This window comes from Procambarus clarkii, chromosome 43 (genome assembly GCF_040958095.1).
Source record: "Procambarus clarkii isolate CNS0578487 chromosome 43, FALCON_Pclarkii_2.0, whole genome shotgun sequence".
In the NCBI taxonomy this organism is placed as follows: domain Eukaryota; kingdom Metazoa; phylum Arthropoda; class Malacostraca; order Decapoda; family Cambaridae; genus Procambarus; species Procambarus clarkii.
Window position 1 is genome coordinate 34,138,129 of NC_091192.1, and position 21,279 is coordinate 34,159,407.

At 41.0% G+C, this 21,279-nt stretch overlaps 1 protein-coding gene across 8 annotated transcripts in view; it reads left to right on the plus strand.

The window, feature by feature from the left end:
- ACC (acetyl-CoA carboxylase) overlaps nt 1–21,279 on the plus strand; it is a 105,765-nt gene that overhangs the window by 31,218 nt on the left and 53,268 nt on the right. For all 8 annotated transcript variants that reach the window (XM_045738929.2, XM_045738928.2, XM_045738921.2 and 5 more), the window contains exons 15-24: nt 24–273; nt 3,004–3,107; nt 4,267–4,406; nt 4,764–4,930; nt 6,186–6,292; nt 7,006–7,137; nt 7,870–8,073; nt 10,679–10,797; nt 13,502–13,775; nt 16,830–17,017. In XM_045738929.2, coding sequence (XP_045594885.2) covers nt 24–273; nt 3,004–3,107; nt 4,267–4,406; nt 4,764–4,930; nt 6,186–6,292; nt 7,006–7,137; nt 7,870–8,073; nt 10,679–10,797; nt 13,502–13,775; nt 16,830–17,017 — 1,685 coding nt within the window. The remainder of the gene's footprint in view (nt 1–23; nt 274–3,003; nt 3,108–4,266; nt 4,407–4,763; nt 4,931–6,185; nt 6,293–7,005; nt 7,138–7,869; nt 8,074–10,678; nt 10,798–13,501; nt 13,776–16,829; nt 17,018–21,279) is intronic.

Below are 21,279 nucleotides of genomic sequence, written 5' to 3' on the forward strand. Positions count from 1 at the left end.
TAAATTCCTTATGATTCCTTCAGAGCATGAAGATGGTCATGGCATTGACAGTGACAGAATCTGGGTGTGTGTACCACCTCAAGCGTCCTGGAGCAGTGCTGAGTGCTGGAGACATTATTGCAAGGTTGGATCTCGATGATTCCTCCATTGTTACGAAAGCTCAGCCATTTACTGGAGGATTTCCCACAAACAATACGCCTTTACCAAGAGAAGATGAAAAACTTAACCACATCTACCAAACACGAAGAGCAATTCTGGATAATGTTCTCAATGGTAAGGAAGCTTCCTCTTTTCTGGCTTTTGATATTAATAGTCTCTGGTCACACTTTATTAATTTGGCTTTCAGATAGTATTATATCTGGGTAAAAACTTCTTGGTTGGAAACAATATTTAATAATTTATCTTGAACTGCAGAAGTTAATCTTTCAGTTGGCTTGGATAACATTTTGAAGCAGGTGACAATTATTTTCAAATATCAATGAATTTGAAAAAAAATGCTCATGGGCAGATTTAGAATACTGACAAGTGTGTCAACCTACAACTACTGTACTATTCCTTGACCTTACCATTGAGCTGGGTTTGTTCCATCCTTCTTTCTCCCTTCTTCAAAGGGATACATAAACTTAGTTTTTAAAAGACAATAAAAACTTGAGAAAATCAGTAGGACCCTTGAGGAGGATCCAGACCTGCACACTGGATACTCCAAAGTACACGCCTTGAACCACTTGACTCCTACTGATTTTCTCATTGATTCATCACGTTAATGTGATTTCTTTGAGGAAAACTTGTTCTACAATAATTGTGAAAAGATGCAAAAGAACTCGTGCATGGAAAGAAATCTTGGAGGTATTGGATAATAAAGGGTCACATAACAAAAGTAAAATTGTGAGCCTTGCTCTTTTGGCCAAATTAAATTGCATTTTAAAGTTGTAGATGATGAAGTGCAAAAATAAATGTATATAATGAGAACCTAACTAGACTGTGTAGCACTTGTATGGTGCTCATATCTCAAAAACACATAAATGAAAGAGAAAAGGTGTAAAGACATTCCACAAATGGCTCTCAAACCAAAAATACTGTATGGGCCCCAAGCTTTTTACCGTATGTGTATAGGCTTTAGTACCGAAACCCATTCTTACTTACTAAAGATTCCATAATTATGGAATCTTTATGTAAATGGGGAATCCTTCTTGGAGGTACTGTGATAACACAATAGTCAAAATTCACTAAAAAAAAAAAAAATGCCTTGACAATAACTCATTCTTTTAACTGTTTGACAATTCAGTCAAGGCATACAAGTTAGTGTACATTATAGTTTGTAGATGAACAACTTGTTTTATTTTAATAGCCTTAATGGTTAAGTTTACAAAAATGTCTAAAATCTTACTTTTACTAATAACACTGAATAAAAAAAAATTCTTGTAAAGGACTACTCCAACAAAAGCTGACTTACTCACCAAGGTGGTGTACTAAGCAAGTCTTTACAAAGTCAGTATTACTGAACTTTCATTTACTTCTAAGTGTGTTCTTGACTGGACCTAGTCCATTGTTACACCATCATTGCAAAGTGAAAATGCCACTAGTAGGTGAACAAATATTAATAGGACACCCTGTCCTCTTACAAAGAACGTCTCATTTTGATCATGTGATTGCATAAGGCCAAAAATTGTCGTTCTAGAAAATGGAAGTGGCTCGTGAAAGTGACTTACTGTCCCATTTTCTGTTTTGGGTCCTCTGGTAGGTTAGGAGTGGACACTTTAAATTGACTGTTTTGTTGACATTGTGAAACCTTAGGAGGATGGGCTGAATAGGAAAATTCATAAGAGATGATACTTGGCACAAACTTTCACATAACACACATACATGGCAGAAATCATGTGGTGCTTTGCCACTGGGACATTTACCAACATGGAATTCCTACACCTATGCTATAATATAATGGCACCACACTAAAAGATCTATTCACTGCACATTGCTACAGGTGGGATGAACATGCTTTTCAAATTTTATTTCATCTTATTTCTTACAGAATTTAGAATTGATCTTTTATACACACACACTTTCCTCATGTTTTCCAGTCACAGAATGTACTTGGAAATAATTTTTTTTTTTTATATAGAATAGCATTTGATTGTGTGTTTAGCAGGGGACCACTGAAAATACACTACTGCACATGTACAGGGTTAGTTGCTGCTTTGGCAGGAGTTTTGAAAGTACCCTTTACAACACAATCACTATTTAAACCAACTTATTACAATGGTCCCTTAGAATACAAGGGCTTTGTGGAAAGACAAAGTGTTTGATGTGCAAAAATTAGTGGACAGAAGAAAAAGGTGACATGATCACTACATGCAAGATTGTAATGAATTTATAAAATTGATTAGGTGGAATTTTATAAAGTGTGCAATATCAAGGATGCAGGTCATGAATTCTAGGCATGCATAATTTATATGAGAGGGTAGTTTGTGTGACAATCATGAGAAGCTTCAAAACTTCATAAGAAAACTCTGCCTGTCAATTCAGTAAAGCACAAGACACACACATGAGCAGAGAATTCATGTTAATGTGAAGTGGTCATGAAAATATAGCCAGACAGCACAAGATATAAACAAAATGTTTGGGATTAATTTCACTTAAACAGCAGTGGTAGCCCTGGAAAAAGCCTGGGAAGAGAGTGAGGTGGAATCGCTAACTGATACATGATTCGTGGCTCCACCTGGTGATAGGTGGGGGTGATAATCAGACTGCTACTAGTTGCTACTGCTATTGTTTGACTGCTACAAACTACTAATTGACAAAGTATTACAATGTGGCCACATTTGACATAGGGCTTTTGAGTATAGAAATATTCCTTCTGGTGATTCAGGACTTGAGAACTTCTCAACCCAGCCATCTTTCATCTATATAACCCTGGTAGATGCATTTAGAAAACTGTGTTGGAGATAAGATTGTTTCTTATAAAAATAGATTATTGAAATCTATAAATTTCCTCCAATTTTACAGGATATTGTCTCCCTGATGACTACTTCACCCCCATGGTGAAGGTGACTGTTCAAAAGCTGATGAGTGTGTTGCGAGATCCAAACCTTCCCCTGCTTGAACTACAGGTATTGATTTATTAAACACAAGATTCCAAGTATTTTTATGTCTAGGAGTCATAATATATATATACTGTATATATGGTTGAAGTAATTTAACTTTTTATTATGAAATTTTTTATAGCTAGAAATAAGGCTAGCTAGGTGTAAAAATTATTTTATATTAGATATTAATATCTAATGAAAATGAAAAGATAAGGAAACTAACATGCATTTTGGGTCGTGTCGCCTCAGATTCATGTGCAAGTAAAATCTAGACTAAATGTCTAGGTCAGCATTGTCTTCCTGCTTAGTGCAGCTGGTTCAAAACCAAAAGGTTCTGGGTTTGATGCCCATGAAAGGACACACACACACACACACACACACACACATTTGGGCATATTTCTGTTTGCCTTACACCTCTGTTCACCTAATAGTAAATTGTGTTTAGTGTGTTTAAACCAGTGTTTAAACACAAACCAGTGTGTTTAGTCAGTTGTGTGGGTTGTCTCCTGGGGAAATGTCGTTATTGCTCTTGATGAACCTAATTAGATTTTTTCCCCAAACATTGGGACACCAAACCAAAGCCACATGTGAAGTTCCTTGTCAAATAAAAGCCTTGTTTGTGTACAATGTGTTGAACAGACCCTGGCCATTGATAAGGAAGTAATTGATGGATCACTCGGAAAGGAGCATGTTGAAACGCCTAATTCCCCATTATTGTAAATTTATATGAAATACAGTATACTGTGTTTAAAAGTTTAATTAATCCGTTCAGTTAAGATCATTTTTGTGATATTGGTTAAACCCTTAATCATCTTATAATAAAAAGATTATTTGAACATGAAAACAGATGAAAATAATTGTATAAAAAATTATTTATTCTTGCAGAATAATTTGACTGAAGTGCAAATTATTTGGCATGCATCATTACCAACTCTTGGGTTATTTAAGGTTTGACTTGAACAAATGTTGACAAACCTTTAGAAAATTCGTGTATGAATTTAAGGGAGGATTTTTCTTCTGTTAAATTGAAGCTGGAAAATGTATTTTGATGTACAGTATTAGGATACTGTACTGTACAGTATATGCAAAATAGTAGTAGAGTTCTTTTTAAGAGTTAAATTGATTATTAGTTCTGGTATAACTGCATTCTATCACCTGTTTAGTATTGATTTTATTTCTGTAGGAAGTTATAGCATCAGTGAGTGGGAGAATACCTCAAGCTGTGGAGAAGAAGATACGCAAGTACATGATGATTTACGGCAGCAATGTGACTTCCATGTTGGCACAGTTCCCATCTCAGGAGATTGCAAGTGCTGTTGATAGGTTTGTAATAATGCTTTCTGGTACTGGGAATTGGCTGGTAATTAATATACATTACTTTCATGCAATGTTCAGAAGTCTCTTCTAGTTGCCTGGCCTGATGGAAGGTGTGTGTGGTGTGTAATAGATTAGTAATATTTTCCAGTTTGTTGCCTGTTTATTTTCCAGTTAAAACTAAATTTGTACTATTATGTTGTATTTTTAAAGAATTTGTTAGTTCTGTTAAAAATGAGACCTACAGTATTAGGTGAGAGGATGGTTGTACTTGACAGGTTAGACATTTAAGGCACTTTATGAATTAGATGCATATCTCATTTTTATGTGAAACTGTTTCAAAGAACACCAGTATTCATCCTACAGTCATGCTGCGTCTCTTCAGAAAAAAGACCGTGATGTGTTTTTTGTAACGACTCAGGGGCTGGTTCAGCTTTGCCAACGTTACAAAAAAGGTAGTCGCGGTCGTATGACGCAGGTTGTACAAGAACTACTAAAGCATTATCTACAAGTTGAGACACAGTTTCAGCATGGTGAGTATGGTATACAGTTTTTCAATGGAATAAATGTCCTTATACCCATGCCTTGCAGATGACTGGAACTCTTGCTGTTCTTTGCACTCGATGATTCTGGCACTGAACCCAGTGCCAGAATCTTGTTAATGCATGCATCATTCTTGTCTTAGGTTCATCGATATGAATAATTCCTCATATAATGCTTTACATGTATTTTGTGAAATGAAATTGAAATAAGTTTATCGAGGTTTACGTACACACAAAGGAATGAGGTAGCTCAAGCTATTCTCACCCTGTTCGGTACTATATTTTGTGAAGGTTTCTCAAACACGTATATTTTATAACTTGTATATTTTTAATAAGAAGTAATATTGTAGAACAAATTTCCTTTGCAAACATTGCGACATACTGAATTCAACCACTGAACAGATCCTTGTGACAGTGGGCATTAGCCATCAAAATAGTAGCGATCTACATCCCGATTCACAACCAAGGGTCCCGGGGTTTGGTCCCTGGGCAGAACATAAATAATTGGGCACATTTCCTTTCACCTAGATTCCTTTGTTCGCTTAGCAGTAAATAGGTACCCAGGAGTTGGGCAGTTGCTGTGGGTTGTATCCTGGGGAATGTCAGTAGGCCTAACGGGGACCACAATAAGCTTTAATACAGGCTTCCTGTTCCCAGCAACGAGAATTATTAAAGGAATGCTTTTGGGACATTAAGGCCTATTCTTTTTGAGTTTCACTAAAATTCAATCCTAACTACCTGTGTTTTGCCTTAGTTTATTTGAAGATGGTTGTGAGGATTAATGTCTTCCTGGGCCTGGTCTCTAAACATGTCTCTTGGTTGACTGTCTGATCTACCAGACTGTTTGATGCTGCTGCACAAGGTCTAATGTAGAAATCACAATTTGGTTGATCAGATGGGCATTATCAGTCGCTATGGCGCAGTGGTAAGACACTCGCCCTGCTCTTTGCGAGTGATTTGGCCTTGGATCGTATCCTGGCTGGGAAGAATTGACTTGGCACCAATCCTTAATTGTATGCCTCTCTTCACGCAGCAGTAAACAAGTATCTGGTTGTTAAACAATTTGGCGAGTCGTATTCCAGTGAAAATTAAGATTAAGGACCTGCCCAAAACACTATTCATGCTAGAGGCTTTACAAGAATGTAAGAACTCTTGTATATATAAATAAATAAAAAAAGATCTTCAAATTATCATAAAACTCTGTAAATTATGTACTGTATTAAAAGTAACAAAGATTACTTTGTAGGGTCTTACGACAAGTGTGTCCACGCTCTGAGAGAGAAGTACAAGGAGGATGTCACTAGTGTACTGGCTACACTTGTGTCACACTCGCAAGTTGCTAAGAAAAATAAGGTTAGTAGTATTATCTAAGATTAATCCACTTTAATTATTCCTTTGAAATGTGCTCTCTCCTGGGAAGATAGTATGTTTTATTTTGAGTGAGAGCCACCACTCTCGCCCCTCACCTATAGACACTATATGCTATAAACATCTTGTGCAGTAAATATTTGTTACCAGAGATTCACCTGTACTGTTGACAGGAGCAGCGTGGCATTAGTTGGCTGTGTGGATGTTTTAATGACTTGTAAGAAGATTCTTGTAGGTTGGAAAGGGGGGTTGGGTAAATAGGGCCAGGAGAAATATATGTGGAGAGGAGGTAATTTAGTGCGGTTACAAAGACTTCACCTAGATGCTGGACTGTTTTATTATGGTCTTGGCTTATTGGAGGCAAAAGTATTGGACAGGATTGGGATCACTTGAGTCAACGGTGGATTGAGATGCAGAAATGAGGACTTGGGAGGGTCTTTGTATTAGTGGATGTTTGCAAGTTGGGCACTTGAGTCAGGGACTCCCTGTATATATAAATGTAAAAAATTAGAAATTATGCAAATGATTTACAGTTTGATAGTGGTACTTTATTCTGAAGAGTATAGACTATTTAGATTCTATAGCTATAGTGCTAAATATTACAGTGCAATAATTTTTTATGTATTTTTTAATAAAGTTCTTAATTTTTATGTATTTTTTATTAAAGGTCTTAAAAAGCTGATTTTTTTTGTTTCTAGATGGTGATTCTTCTTATAGAGCACCTTTGTGGTCATGAGCCGGGCTTGACGGATGATCTGTCATTGATCTTGGAACAACTGACAAAGCTCAACAGCACGGAGCATTCTCGTGTGGCTCTTCGGGCACGTCAGGTATACAGATTGCCTTTTTATTTTGGATACTCGTTTTAATTTCATTCCTTCGATAACGTTCTTGATCTCTAAATTTCTATTTAAGCCTCGAGTGGTACAGTAATTTAAAAGTACTCTTATCAAAGTGTGCAGGATTTAAAATGGTTAATAAATCAAATTGGATGAAATTGCATATAGCAAGTGAGCAGTGAGGGTAAGGGTTTTTATTTTCCTGCACTTGTTAACTTCACTGTAGTACAGTACTGTATTGCTCCAACCTCTAAAATTTGAGTATGAAATAAATTCACTCAAGTTGGGTCTTTTGATTGGGAAGAAATAGTGTAGAATATATGACCATTTATTATTAAAAGGGAGAATATTTACCTGTAAATTTGCACGTTACTGAAAAACGTCACGGGCTGGTCGCCCTTGTGTGATGCTCCTAGACGCGGTCACGCTCACCATTCAAGCTTAGCGAGTTACCACACACATTTACAATTAATATTTTGATTTATTTTTCATGCTTTATAATGTTTTCTTTCTATCGTATCTGATGCATATGTGTCTTACAATATTTATTCAGTAGAATGTTCATAATGTTCCATGGAACTGTGATTCATGTCAGTAATGTGTCTACAATAAATCTTTATTATTGCAATATTGCTTGTTCAAAATTCACTAATATTACATTATGTACAGCTTCACACACTATTTACACAGTAATATTGTAACTTAATATTTTACCCCCGACAGGTGCTAATTGCTGCGCATCAGCCGGCTTATGAACTCCGCTACAACCAGATGGAGTCCATCTTCCTCCCTGCTATAGATATGTATGGTCATTCATTCCATCCTGAGAACTTGCAAAAACTGATCCTTTCAGAAACTTCTATATTTGACGTGTTGCATGCTTTCTTCTACCATACCAACATGGCTGTCAGGATGGCTAGTTTAGAGGTAAGGATTATGTCATTTTTTACATTTCTTCTAGACTGTGTTGCAGTATTTGAAATGACATATGGCAAAGTTCTTAGAAATGAATTTTGGAGAGTGATACATTTGACTGTTATATAATACAGTAGAACCTCGAGTGAGGACCGCCTCAAATGGTGAGCAATTTGGGTAACGAGCGCTCGGATTGCCGACAATTTGTCTCGTTAGGCGATCGCTCGTTTGAATAACTTCAACACCACATGGTGGGGTCGCGCCGCCTCTGACGACAGTGTTGTTGTGGTGTCGCGTATGACCAGTATCCCTCTGCATCGTTCCGCATATAATTGTGATAGTGGGTTTTGTGTGGGTTTGTGACTGCACTTCTTAATGCATGATGTTGGCAAAGAAGCAGCTTGGTAAAGGTGTTGGCAAGGAGAAGAAAGAGCCAATCACTGGACATTAAGAAGGAAATCATAGGAAAGCACGAGCGTGGTGTTCGTGTGGTTGATCTCGCCAGGGAGTATGGCAGGTCTTCCTCAACAATTGGCACCATTTTGAAGAGGAAGGAACAATTTAAGACGCTTGATGTGGCCAACGGAGTTACTAAGGTTACCAACAAACTTCCAAAACTCCTAGATGATGTTGAAAGGCTACTGCTGGTAAGGATGAATGAACGTCAATTACATGGCAATAGTGTCTCTGCAGCTATCGTTTGTGCTAAGGCAAGGGTGCTGTATGTGGACCTTGTCAGGAAGATACCAGGTGCATCGTCCGAAGATGAAGAGTTATTTAAGGCAAGCCGTGGATGGTTCGAGAACTTTAGGAAGAGGAGCGGTATACACAATATGTGCGACATGGGGAGGCTGCCAGCTCTAATAAAGCTGCTGCTGAGACTTTTGTGCCACAGTTCGAGGAATTTATTGATCGGGAGCAGTTCCTGCCCCAACGGGTTTTCAATTGTGATGAGACTGGGTTGTTTTGGAAAAAATTGACAGGACCTACATTGCAAGGTAAAGCTGCTGCTCGTCTACCACTCGGAAAATCCACGAGCGTTCAAGGCGTGTAAGGTGCACAAGACACGGCTAAATGTGATATGGGGGTCCAACAAGAAGTCCTAAGTCACACGGATCTTCTTCAGTGAATGGGTAAATGAAGTTTTTGCCCCCACAGTGAGGAATTATCTTGTCGAGAAGCAGTTACCACTCAAGGCCTTGCTCGTGCTCGATAATGCACCTGCGCATCTTTCACAAATGCAAGATGATCTGTTCCCAGAGAATCAGTTCATCACCATAAAGTTTCTGCCTCCAAACACCACTACACTCATCCAACCCATGGAACAGCAAGTCATTGCTAACTTTAAGAAGCTGTACATGAAGGCTTTGTTGGAGAGGTGTGTTCATGTGATAGACACCACAGAGCTGACCCTCAAACAATTCTGGAAGGACCACTTCAATATCATGGGGGCCCTGCGTTTGATTGATAAGGCCTGGGAAGGAGTGTCACTGAGGACCCTGCACACTGCTGGCGAAATCTGTGGCCGGAGGGTGTCCCTGACCGAGACTTCGAAGGTTTCGGTCCTGCACCTGCATCTGCATCCGCACCTATGGATGACCCGGACGCGCTTTTAGTGGATGATATTGTTCCTCTGGGGCAAACATTGTGTCTAGAGGTGGATGCTGCTGATGTGCAGGAATTAGTGGAGGAGCACAGTGATGAACTGACCACTGAGGAACTCCTGGAACTGTTAAAAGAGCTGGTGCAACAGGAAGTAAGGGAGCTCGCAATGGGGGAGGAGTTATGGGAGGATGCTGTCCCATCCAGTGAGATCAGGGACGTGTTGGGAATGTTCGTAAAGGTTACCGCATTCGCGGAAAACATCACCCCTGATAAGGCGGTGACAACACGTTGCATGAACATGTTTAATGACAATGTGCTGTCTCGGTTTAGGGACATCCTAAAACGTAGATAACACCAAGTGGCACTCGATACGGTCTGTGGAAAGGGTGAGAAAAGACATGCAAGTGATAGTGAACCACAACCTGGTCCCAGTGGGGTTAAATTCCCAAAAAGAGAGACCCCACCTGACTCACAGGTGGAGTCTCTCTCCACGCCGTAACCCCTCTCCTCCTTCCCACCTCCCGATCGTCTCCCTCAAGCCAGCAACGTCTCTTCATAAGGTACAGTGAATGTAAAAATGGGAACAGGCAAACAAAACATTTATTGTACATGTACAGTATTATATTACCAGTGTATAATGTTATATTGTTGTTTTTGGGGCTGGAACGTATTATTTCTATTTACATTATTTTCAATGGGGCACTTCGTTTTGAATGACGTCAGTTTCACATGATGACCACGTCGTCGGAATGGATTAAATTCGTTATTCGAGGTTTCACTGTATTACATAATTTTTTTTTTTAAATTTGGCCATTTGGTGAAAAGCTTTGTGGCTTTTGTATACAAGAACAGGTAAGACTGTGTGTACATTTAGTGCATACTACCTGTTTTTTCTTGTTTACCATTTGTCATAATCTTCGTTGTGAGTTGATTTACCGTTTTAATTTGTAATTTTTATTTTTTGGAATGACATTCTAAATGCCACTGATTTTGTTACTAATTTCCTTCTAAGGTTTATGTCCGGCGTGCATACATCAGCTATGAGCTGCCTTGCCTGCGGCATAAAGAATTGGCTGGAGGAGTCTCTGTTGTTTTCTTCAAGTTCTTGCTTCCCTCCTCGCATCCCAATCGGTAAGTTTCTTGATAGCTCCAGTACAAATATTGAAGGCACATGTAACCTATTTGCATTTTAACTTTTATATTTGTAAATTTTGTAATGTGCTCTTTCTTGAAAAACAGAGATCCCTTGACATTTTTAAAATAAGGAGAGACAGATGGTGTGTATTTTAAGTATGAATTATATATATATAATATACACACACACACACACACACACACACACCACAGAGAGAGAGAGAGAGAGACAGACAGACAGAGGAGACACAGACACAGACCACTTCCCCTTTGAGAGAATTGAACTTGGCCCAGCCAATTGGCTGGCCCGTGTGCTAACCAGACCACCATCAGATCATTAAAAGAGCTGCTAGTCAGGCAGCAGTTCCACGACTTTGCAGCTCCCAATGACACCAGATGATAGTTACAGATTAGACACATTTTCTGTCAATCATATTTACTATCTGTAACTATCATGTCTACTATCATAAGTAGGGCGCCTGACAGCTGGGTGGACAGCGCTTCGGATCCGTAGTCCTGAGGTTCTGGGTTTGAACCCCGGTGGAGGCGGAGACAAATGGGCAAAATGTTTCTTTCACCCCTGATGCTCCTGTTCACCTAGCTGAACAGACTCATGGGTACCTGGGAGTTAGACAGCTGCTACGGGGTGCTTCCTGGGGAAGCGTGTAACAAAAACGAGGCCGGGTTGAGGACCGGGCTGCGGGGATGCTAAGCCCCGAAATCATCTCGAGATAACCTCAAGATATTATCTGGTGTTATTGGGAGCTGCAAAGTCATGGAATAGCCGTCTGACTAGCAGCTCTTTTAATGATGTGATGGTGGTCTGGTTAGCACACTGGCCACCCACTTGGCTGGGCCAAGTTTAATTAACTCGTAGGGAAAGTGTTCTGTTTGTTAAATATAACTTGCACGTTCATGCAAGTATGTGTGTGTGTGTGTTTATAATTAATTAAGTGTAATTAGGTAAGTGTAGTTACAGGATAAGGGCTATGCTCGTGGTGTCCCATCTACCCAGCACTCTGTCATATAACGCTTTGAAACTACTGATGGTTTTGGCCTCCACCACCTTCTCACTTAACTTGTTCCAACTGTCTACCACTCTGTGAAAGTGAATTTTCTTATATTTCTTCGACATCTTTGTTTAGTTAGTTTAAATCTAATGGTCTCTTGTTCTTGAAGTTCCAGGTCTCAGGAAATCTTCCCTATCAATTTTATCAATTCCTGTTACTATTTTATACATAGTGATCATATCACCTCTTTTTCTTCTGTCTTCTAGTTTTGGCATATTTAATACCTCTAACCTCTCCTTGTAGCTCTTGCCCTTCAGTTTTGGGAGCCACTTAGTAGCATGTCTTTGCACCTTTTCCAGTTTATTGATGTGCTTCTTAAGATATGGGCACCACATAATCACTGTATATTCTAGCTTTGGCCTAACAAAAGTCGTGAACAATTTCTTTAATATTTCACCATCCATGTATTTAAAAGCAATTCTGAAGTTAGAAAGTGTGGCATAGGCACCTGACACAACGTTCTTTATGTGATCCTCATGTGATAGTTTTCTATGTAGAACCACCCTTAGATTTCTCTCTCTATCAGAATTCTTTAAAGATTTATCACATAATTTATAGGTTGTGTGGGGTTTATGTTTTCCTATTCTACATTCCATAACATGGTATTTATTCACATTAAATTCCATTTGCCAAGTAGTGCTCCATATACTTATTTTGTCCAGGTCTTCTTGAAGGGCATGACAATCATCTTAAGTTTCTTATCCTTCCTATTATCTTAGCATAATCAGCAAACATGTTCATATAATTCTGTATTCAGTCTGGTAGATCATTTATGTAGACAATGAACATCACCGGTGCAAGAACTGAACCCTGTGGTACTCCACTTGTGACATTTCTCCAGTCCGATACATTGCCTCTGATTACTGCCCTCATTTTTCTATCAGTCAAAAAAATTTTTATCCATGTTAGAAGCTCACCTGTCACCCCTCCAATATTTTCCAGTTTCCAGAACAACCTCTTTGTGTGGAACTCTGTCGAAAGCCTTTTTTAGGTCTAGATATACGCAGTCAACCCAACCATCTCTTTCCTGTAACATCTCTGTGGCTCTATCATAGAAACTGAGTAAATTTGATACACTGTGTGTGTGTGTGTGTGTGTGTGTGTGTGTGTGTGTGTGTGTGTGTGTGTGTGTGTGTGTGATCTGGTATAAATCCAGTAGATTTCAATAAATCCAGATAGATCTGGCTTTATTTTAACATGATTTGGGAATCCTGGAAAGGCGAGTGCTGCCACCTGTCGGCTGGAGTCTGGATTGACTAGGCAGGTGATAATATTTTGAAGCCTCACTTTACTTGGTAACACAAGTGACCACTGTCACTTGTGTTAACAAGTGAAGATTTGGTAGGGCTTAAAGTCTTCATGGAAGTACCCTGGATACACTTTCTGGGCTGTATCAAATTTTTCTCCAGTACCTCCCCTAGCATCTTATATGGCCGTGCAGCGATGTTTAAAAATATCTGTGGAATGCTTGAATGTTGTCATCCTGACTTTAGGGAACCCATCAGTTTCACAGCAGAATCAGATCTTAGGAAGCAACTGAATGTGTGCTCAGGAATGAGCATTTTTATTTCCTAAAACCTGATTTCTGCCTACTTTGTATAACCCAAACATTGTTTTTGTCTCATCTTCAGAATACCTCACAATAAGATGTGGACCACATTGGAGTATACCGATCCTCACCATACCCCTATAGACCCTCCTGCCAACTTGGAGAACTGCCAGCGCATGGGTATTATGGCTGCCTTCAAGAATTTTGAAGATTTTGAAATATACTTTAGTGATCTGATGAATTTCTTTCAACCTTCTGATCTTGGAGGACTAGAGGGAGAGATGAGCCCTCAGGAAGTACTTAGCGGATCCATTAAGCTTGGCTCGTCTTTCAAGGACTTCATGTGTGAACCGCAGGTATGTCTGAGGAAACCATACAGATGATGTAGATAGACATGGAGATTGGTCTGAGCTAAGCATACCTTTTGAGTCTTTCTAGATAATGGTGAATAATTTGGTCAACTTGTTTCTAATCCAAAGCAAGTTAAGCGAGGCTCAGAATAAGTTAAAGATGTATTAGGAACTGCTGTGATAGTATGGCAAGGTTTCAAACAAAGCCCTGTTCATTCTTTCGTGTCTCTCTTAAATAGATTTTCTTATTTCTTCAAACTGTTCTTTGGTCAAATCAAATTTTAGCTGTTCTCCTATGTAAGTTTATCATCATCATTAACTTCTACAGAATAATGAGTTTATTTGCAATAATAATACATTAAGCTAATTTGTAGGTGAAAAATTTTGGTAAATAAGATTTAATTCCAAAGCAATTTTTCAGGCAACTCTAAAGCTAACACATATATAAAATGTAATAGTTGTTAAAAATGCATCGCTAGATTACTTGCAGTCGCCAGTTACACTGTTAAGAGCTGAACAGGTATACCATGCCTGAGGAAAATTCATTTGTGGGGCAAGACTCTGGAAGCTGCTCTAGCTTGTGGCACAGATCACCCGGGACTCGTCAGTAGCTGCTCTAGCTTGTGGCACAGATCACCCGGGACTCGTCAGTAGCTGCTCTAGCTTGTGGCACAGATCACCCGGGACTCGTCAGTAGTTGCTCTAGCTTGTGGCACTGATCACCCGGGACTCGTCAGTAGTTGCTCTAGCTTGTGGCACAGATCACTCGGGACTCGTCAGTAGTTGCTCTAGCTTGTGGCACAGATCACCCGGGACTCGTCAGTAGTTGCTCTAGCTTGTGGCACTGATCACCCGGGACTCGTCAGTAGCTGCTCTAGCTTGTGGCACAGATCACCCGGGACTCGTCAGTAGTTGCTCTAGCTTGTGGCACAGATCACCCGGGACTCGTCAGTAGCTGCTCTAGCTTGTAGCACTAACCACTCTAGGAAATTTTGAGATTGTGTTGGCTAATAATAATAGTTTATGCAGGTAAAGGTACATACATTCAAAATGAGTTACAAACAGAATGTAGGATTTCTAGATAGAGCTAGTACATACTAATGGGTAAATTGTTTGCCATTGTTAACAAGGACTCTAAACCTGCCTTTTCTTGTATAACTGGAAGCTCTTGGAGATCAGGAATCAATGATATAACTGAGAGAAACTGGCTGCATTGAGACCCAAAAGTCCTTCAAAATACACTAATAACCCAAAAGTAGTGCAGCAACACTATTAATATCAACTGGTGATTGCAGTACATATTGGACTAATAGACAGTTGGTGGTGGTCACCAAAATTTTTTGTGATGCCCTCGAAGTCCACTGGTGTTGATTAGATAATGGAATTTCATGAGTATATTTGGCTCTCCATAGGCAGTGTTTTGTGAAGGGGTTCCCATGCTTTATAGTAACTTCATAGGGTGTGTCCAGGTTCATTGTGTCTAAACTTCTCATTAACTTGGTTTCTGGGTTTACCTTCCCGATATAAACTGCATTGACTAATGGCGGCCAGAGTTCTCTTCTCTTTGAGGATTTTAGCAGCTGCTTTGGGGACTATCACAAGAAGAAAGTGCTCAGTGACTTGTAACCTGAACCAGCACAGTTTGTTTCTGTTGACATTTGGGTAATACAGTACTGTACTCTTGAACTGTCTGTACTGTTTTTGCCTAATTGCAATGGAGTATAAGATAGACTTGGCCATCTTTTGTTGGATTTGAGAAACATTGTCACCTTCAGGTGGAGTGTCCTGTTTGCATCAAAGGAGAACTGCCAGAGCGACCAGAAAGAAGCATTTTATTACATTCAGTGCTGCATTTCTCAGGGAGAAATGCAGTGAAGTGAAAGAAAATGCAGAAAAGTGTCGTGAAGCCCCAACCCAGAGTCAAGGCATCCGTAAACACATCGAGTGATGGGGAAGGATAACTCCATGGATTTTAAGCCCAAAGGAAAAGCCAGCATAGCAAGAGCCAATGAAGGGCAGACAGTGCCCAAATCAGCTGGTCCTGGGTGCGGCAAAATGGACAGAGCTAGAGAAATGGCTACAACTCTCGGAACCAATCCCTTCCCAAAGAGAGAAGCACACAGGCAAAGATCAGGCTTCCACATAACTGCTCAACCAACAGGCGTGTCACCTGGTGCCACTCCAACATCTGATGCCGAGGAAGCTACAGGCTGGGCAAAGCTGGAAAAGAGAATCTGACTCGAGTCCCAAACTAGACCCAGTTAAGTTCAAGCCTGGGATAGAATCAACTGGGACTTCCTCCAGTTCACAAAAAACCTGAACCCAGTGAGCTGGAAAAGAACCAGATCCCTGGCTAGCTGACATACAGAATCGTGGGATCAGGAGCTGACAAAATGAGCCTGCATGAATCACAAGCAGAACCCCCTTTCTGCAATGCATAGTTGCGACATCGAGCAGAAGAGGAATTCACAGCAAGAAGTGCACTAGGTTGGCAATGAGGCCATCCAAGGACGTACCTTGATCAACAGCAGGCAAGGTCCCCCACCTGACCAGACCACCTACAAGCAGGGGGTGGGGGCAGAACCCTAAGGAAACAATTGATTGATGGGGTGAAAAGAGGAAGGCACCATGGACAAAACCTAGTCAACCTGGCCTTGTTGGCACAAGGTGGGCCAAGTACAATGCTGCCATTGGAGAGGGGTGTACAACTGAGCAAGGCTCCCAGGTCCAGAACCCTGGGCCTCAAGGCTACCACATCCAGATTGGAAGCAAACGATGCCATGTCCACACAGTTGCTCAGAGCCCCCACCCTGAGAACCCAAATGGGCAAGATCACTGGCAGGTGGAAACATGCACTGTGGTCTTCCATAGTAAGGGCCCTAGACAGCATAGGCAACTGCACATGAAGTTGCCACCTGCCCTTGTCATTAGTTTACAATAAAAAAATGTAATTGTGATGATAATTGTTATATTATGTTATTGTATTAACAAATTTGTCTTTCAATTTTTTTTTAAGTGATGTCAAGTTTAACGGGCAATAATTAAAGCTAAATATTTTAGGAGGTAAAGGACCCAATACACATTATGAACATTGGCATACGGATGGAGGAAGAGGACGACTCCCAGTTGAGTGAACAGTTTGCAGTGTTCTGTGCCAGCAAGAAAGTTGCATTTCATGAAGCAGGCATCCGCCGCATTACAATGGTTGTATTTTATAAGCAACAGTTCCCAAGATACTTCACATACAGGCAAGTCTAAAAGTTTATGGTCAAACTTTATATAACTTGAGATGTGTGTTGTTGGGTTGGTGAGAGAGTGCAGTGTTATTTACAAATGAGGTTTCATATTATTTTTTTCTAAACCAGTTTAGAAATACAGTAACTTGGCTTCTATACTGTATTGATACCAATTCATGAAATTTGTATAGTTACACCTTAATTTTACATTTATAGAATTCGGATCAAACATAAAATAAATATGGCTGAAGAAATGTATCTAAAATTATTTCTAAATATTTTAAATAAATATTTTTGGCCATGGTGGTGCCTCATGTTCCATATTTCTTCTGATTATTTGTTTTGTATAATAGAGGTTTAGCATATTAAATAATAGACACAGAAATTTCAAATCTGGGTAACTAGGAATTTGTAAACAAAATATTATTTGCTTAAATTTCTATATGGTAAAACATCATGACATATTTTGGATTCACCGTGATGAACCAAAATACTTGATTTGATGTAAGCTGTTGTTTAAGGACTAGGGACAGGAAATTAATCTTGAAAAAAACAAAGTATAGGGTTTCATAACATTTATCACTTAAATGACTTATTTTATGGGGAAGCCCCTTGGGGGGGGGGGCGCCCTTGAAGTTATCTTGCTGAGCTTGTTCCATGCATGTGAGTCGCATCAGATGCAATTGTTGTTTGGCCTACTATGGGAGCCAAAACTGCCCCCCTGCCCCCCTGTCCCTCCACACAAGCAGAGAGAGCATGTGACAATTCACCACCACACTAGGAAAGTATGCAGAAAGTCAATGAAGCTTTCCAGATAACTGGAAGGGTAATAAAGACCCAAGCCTCAAAATTGCCAAACAACTCTGCAAATGATTCACATAGAATAAGAGAAACGTTGAAAATTAGCATGAAACTCGTAGCACCAAATGCAACCACCTGGTGGTCCAGCTTCCACACACACACAGATGGACGGACAGATTGATCGATCGATCAATCAATCTAGAGAGCTAGAGTGAGCTAGCTAGCTCTCTCCCTTCCTCGGTTCATTAGCTGATGTCCAACTGGACAGTAGTGTTCTGGGTCTTAGACATGACAAGCCCCTCTGCTTCAAGCTAAGTTCTGGCAGTCCTTGGATTTGTTCCTGCTGGGGCTATTTGCTGTGTGCTCTGCTTTATATTTTAGTTTTTGCTTCATGCATGCATGTTTTCTTTCCACCTTATGTGGGCTTGGCTTTGTTGTGCTTTGGGCTTGATGCACTCTGGGTTTCTTCCCAGGGTGCCTGCTAGCACTGCCTCTGCACTGACAGATGGGTAGATAGCCTTGCTTAGGCCTATTGATTCCTCTGGACCCTAGGTTGGGACATTCTGTTGGTTGTGCTGGGGCATGTTTGGGGTTGCGTGTTTATGTAAAATGACCGGTGCCAGTCATAGCCTGAATTTTTTGGCTGTGCTTTATGACTGTCTTCTGGTGAGTGGCCTTTGTCCTGGGTGTCCAACTAGCTGCCTTCAGACCCTAGTAATCCCCTCATAAGCTTTGTCATGGTTTGGCCCATTAAGCTTGCACTCTCCAAGTGAGAGTTTAAATGGTGTTTCTTGTCTTTCCTACCAGACGATGGTCAATTTTTCTGCCTGCAGAAAATCTTGCTGCTGCAGCCTTTTCCAGTTGGCCTATTCATCATTTGTTGTCTTCTCTGGGTTCTTCCCTCATTTGGAGGCAGTCTGGTAGGGTTGGAACCTCACCTACTAAGAAATCTAAATGACCAGGCCAGGATTTGAACCCATGCCACCCAGGATCACCCCAAACATACATGATACTTTGACCACCTAATCATTGACACCTCTGTCATTTCTGTTGATTCCTGTTACTATTTTGTATGTAATGGTCACATTATCTCTCCTTTTATCTTCTAGCTTTAACATGTCTAGCCTTACCTTGTAGCTCATGTTTCTCAGTTCATGAAGCCACTTTGTAGTGCTTTATGTCTACACCTTTTTCAGTTTATTGATGTGCTTCTGGAGATATGATCACCATACCACTGACCGCTTCATATTCCAATTATGGTCTTGCAAAAGTTGTGAATAGTTTTTCATATTTAAACATTCATGTATTTCAAAGTGATTCCGATATTGGAAAGCATAGCATGCTCCCTGCACAATGTTCTTTGTGGTTTTCTTGTGAGTCTACTATCCAGAACCACCCCCTAAATCTTTGTCAAAATTCTTTAATGTCTTTCCATATAAATTGTAGGGTGTATGTGGCCTAGTTTATCTTGCTCCACATCAATCACGTACAATTTATTCACATTCAATTTCATCTGCTAAGTGGTGCTCCATACTCTCTTCCAGATCATCTTGAAGAGTATAATAATCATCCAAGTCTTAGTCTTGTCTTCCCTAGTAGCTTACCATTGTCAGTAAGCATGTTCATAAACTGTAGTTGTGTATTCCTTCTAGTAGATTGTTTATATTGATGAACATTACTGGTGCAAGAACATAATCCTGTGGTACTCCACTAGCAACACTTCTTCAGTTTGATACATTGCCTCTGATTACTGTCCTCATCTTTGTCAGTTAGATTTTTCTGTTGGAAGCCCCATCGGCTCCCTGAAACTATTGGAACTAATGTGCTATATTAGTTTTGGGTCATCAGTCACAGGAGTTATGTCTGCTGTGAGCCACAAACCAGAACCTGGTCCCCTCAGAGAGGCACAGGGAGTAATGGCCTTTGAGCACTTTACATTTAAATTAAAGTAGGCCATATTTACCATCGACCAGGAAGGACCCAGAAAGGTAGGCGAATCAAAACAGATCTGGTGATCTGTGTTAAGTCTGGTTAACCTGTGAAATCTACATCCAAAAAGATGAAAAAGAACTCCCCCTAGAAATATAACCAAACAAGCAACCCTTCCTGCAACTAGCACTTCCGCTCATTAGCATTATCCCCCCATAGGGTAGGGAGGGGGTTGGCAGCCCACCCATCCAGTTCTCGGCTGATGTTCATGGCGGTCAGCACTCTCCTCTGGCCTCGATTTCCTGTTCTGGATTTTGCCCTGTGTGACTGTCCCGGCAGTGTGTGTGTGGTGTGATGGCCAGGTATCTTCTTGTACAGTACTTGAAGCTGCATTCGTCTACGATCGACTTCCCTAGGTGCTCCGTAAGTACTACCCTTGCGTTTCAGGGTTTTCTTCCCTGGGGCATTTGGGCCTCACTCCAGTTAGCGGACTTCGTCGCTGAGCGTTGTCTTCGCCCTTGAGGTATGCCGGGGGTCTTAGGCTTTTTTTCCTTGCCCCGGGTAGGGAGTGTTCTTGGCTGGGTGGGGCGCACTGCGGCCGGTGCAGCTTGCACACGCAGCAGCCAACGATTCTTTGAATGCCAGTTTGCTTGTGTTTTTGGGGTTTTCATTTTCTTTCGTGGCATTTTTGCTCTTTGGTCACAGAGGTGGTCTGCCTAGCTTCTTATTAGGTAAGCCTTGGTTGTGTTGGTGGCCCTCCTCTGTTGCCCCTGAGGTTTCATGGCTGCTACTGGTGGTCAGTTTGCCCCCTGACAAGACAGGGTTCTACTGTCTTACCTAGCCCCCATTGCCTGGGCTTCCCGTAGGGCTTATTCACCCTACAGGCCCTGGAAAACCCCAGTGGGCTCGGGGGGGGGGGGGGGGGGGGTTGGGGGGTGTAACATGGATGTGTCTTCAGAGTCCTCTTTCGCTTTGTACAACGTTGAAGGTTGTTTGTCGCCCATATCTCGGGGAGACGATAATCCGTACTGTCATGCTGCCTGTTGGGTCAGTGACACACATGACCCGGAGTCTTGCAGGACTTGTGCTTCAATTTACCCATTCTCTGTCTGATGATCTCAAGGGTCAGGCAGCGGCTGCATTGCATGCTCAATTTTCTTTCTTGCAACGAGCCAGGTTGGTGGCCCAGTTGGAGGTTGCTTCAACCTTGGTTCCATCTGCACCCCCGCTTTCTTCTCATGTGGACATAGTATTCCCTGCTTCCCCCTCCCATCCCGACTTCCTGCTCTCAAATGGCTGAGGGTTCTGGAGTCAAGATGAGGCTCGGGAGGAGCTTCAGAGACTGCCCCTCCGACTCGGGTGCGGAGGTGGTTGAGCCTGATTTTCTCGCCGCAGCTTCTGGGTCACCCCATTAGATGATGTTCTTTGAAGCTTTTTCCCTGGACACTGCCTTTTCTTCATTGGTGGTGTGCATGGATAAGGGCTCTACCCCGGGGCCTGTGTTGGGGGTTCCCAAGGCTGGGGGGGGGGGGGGTTGTAGTCAG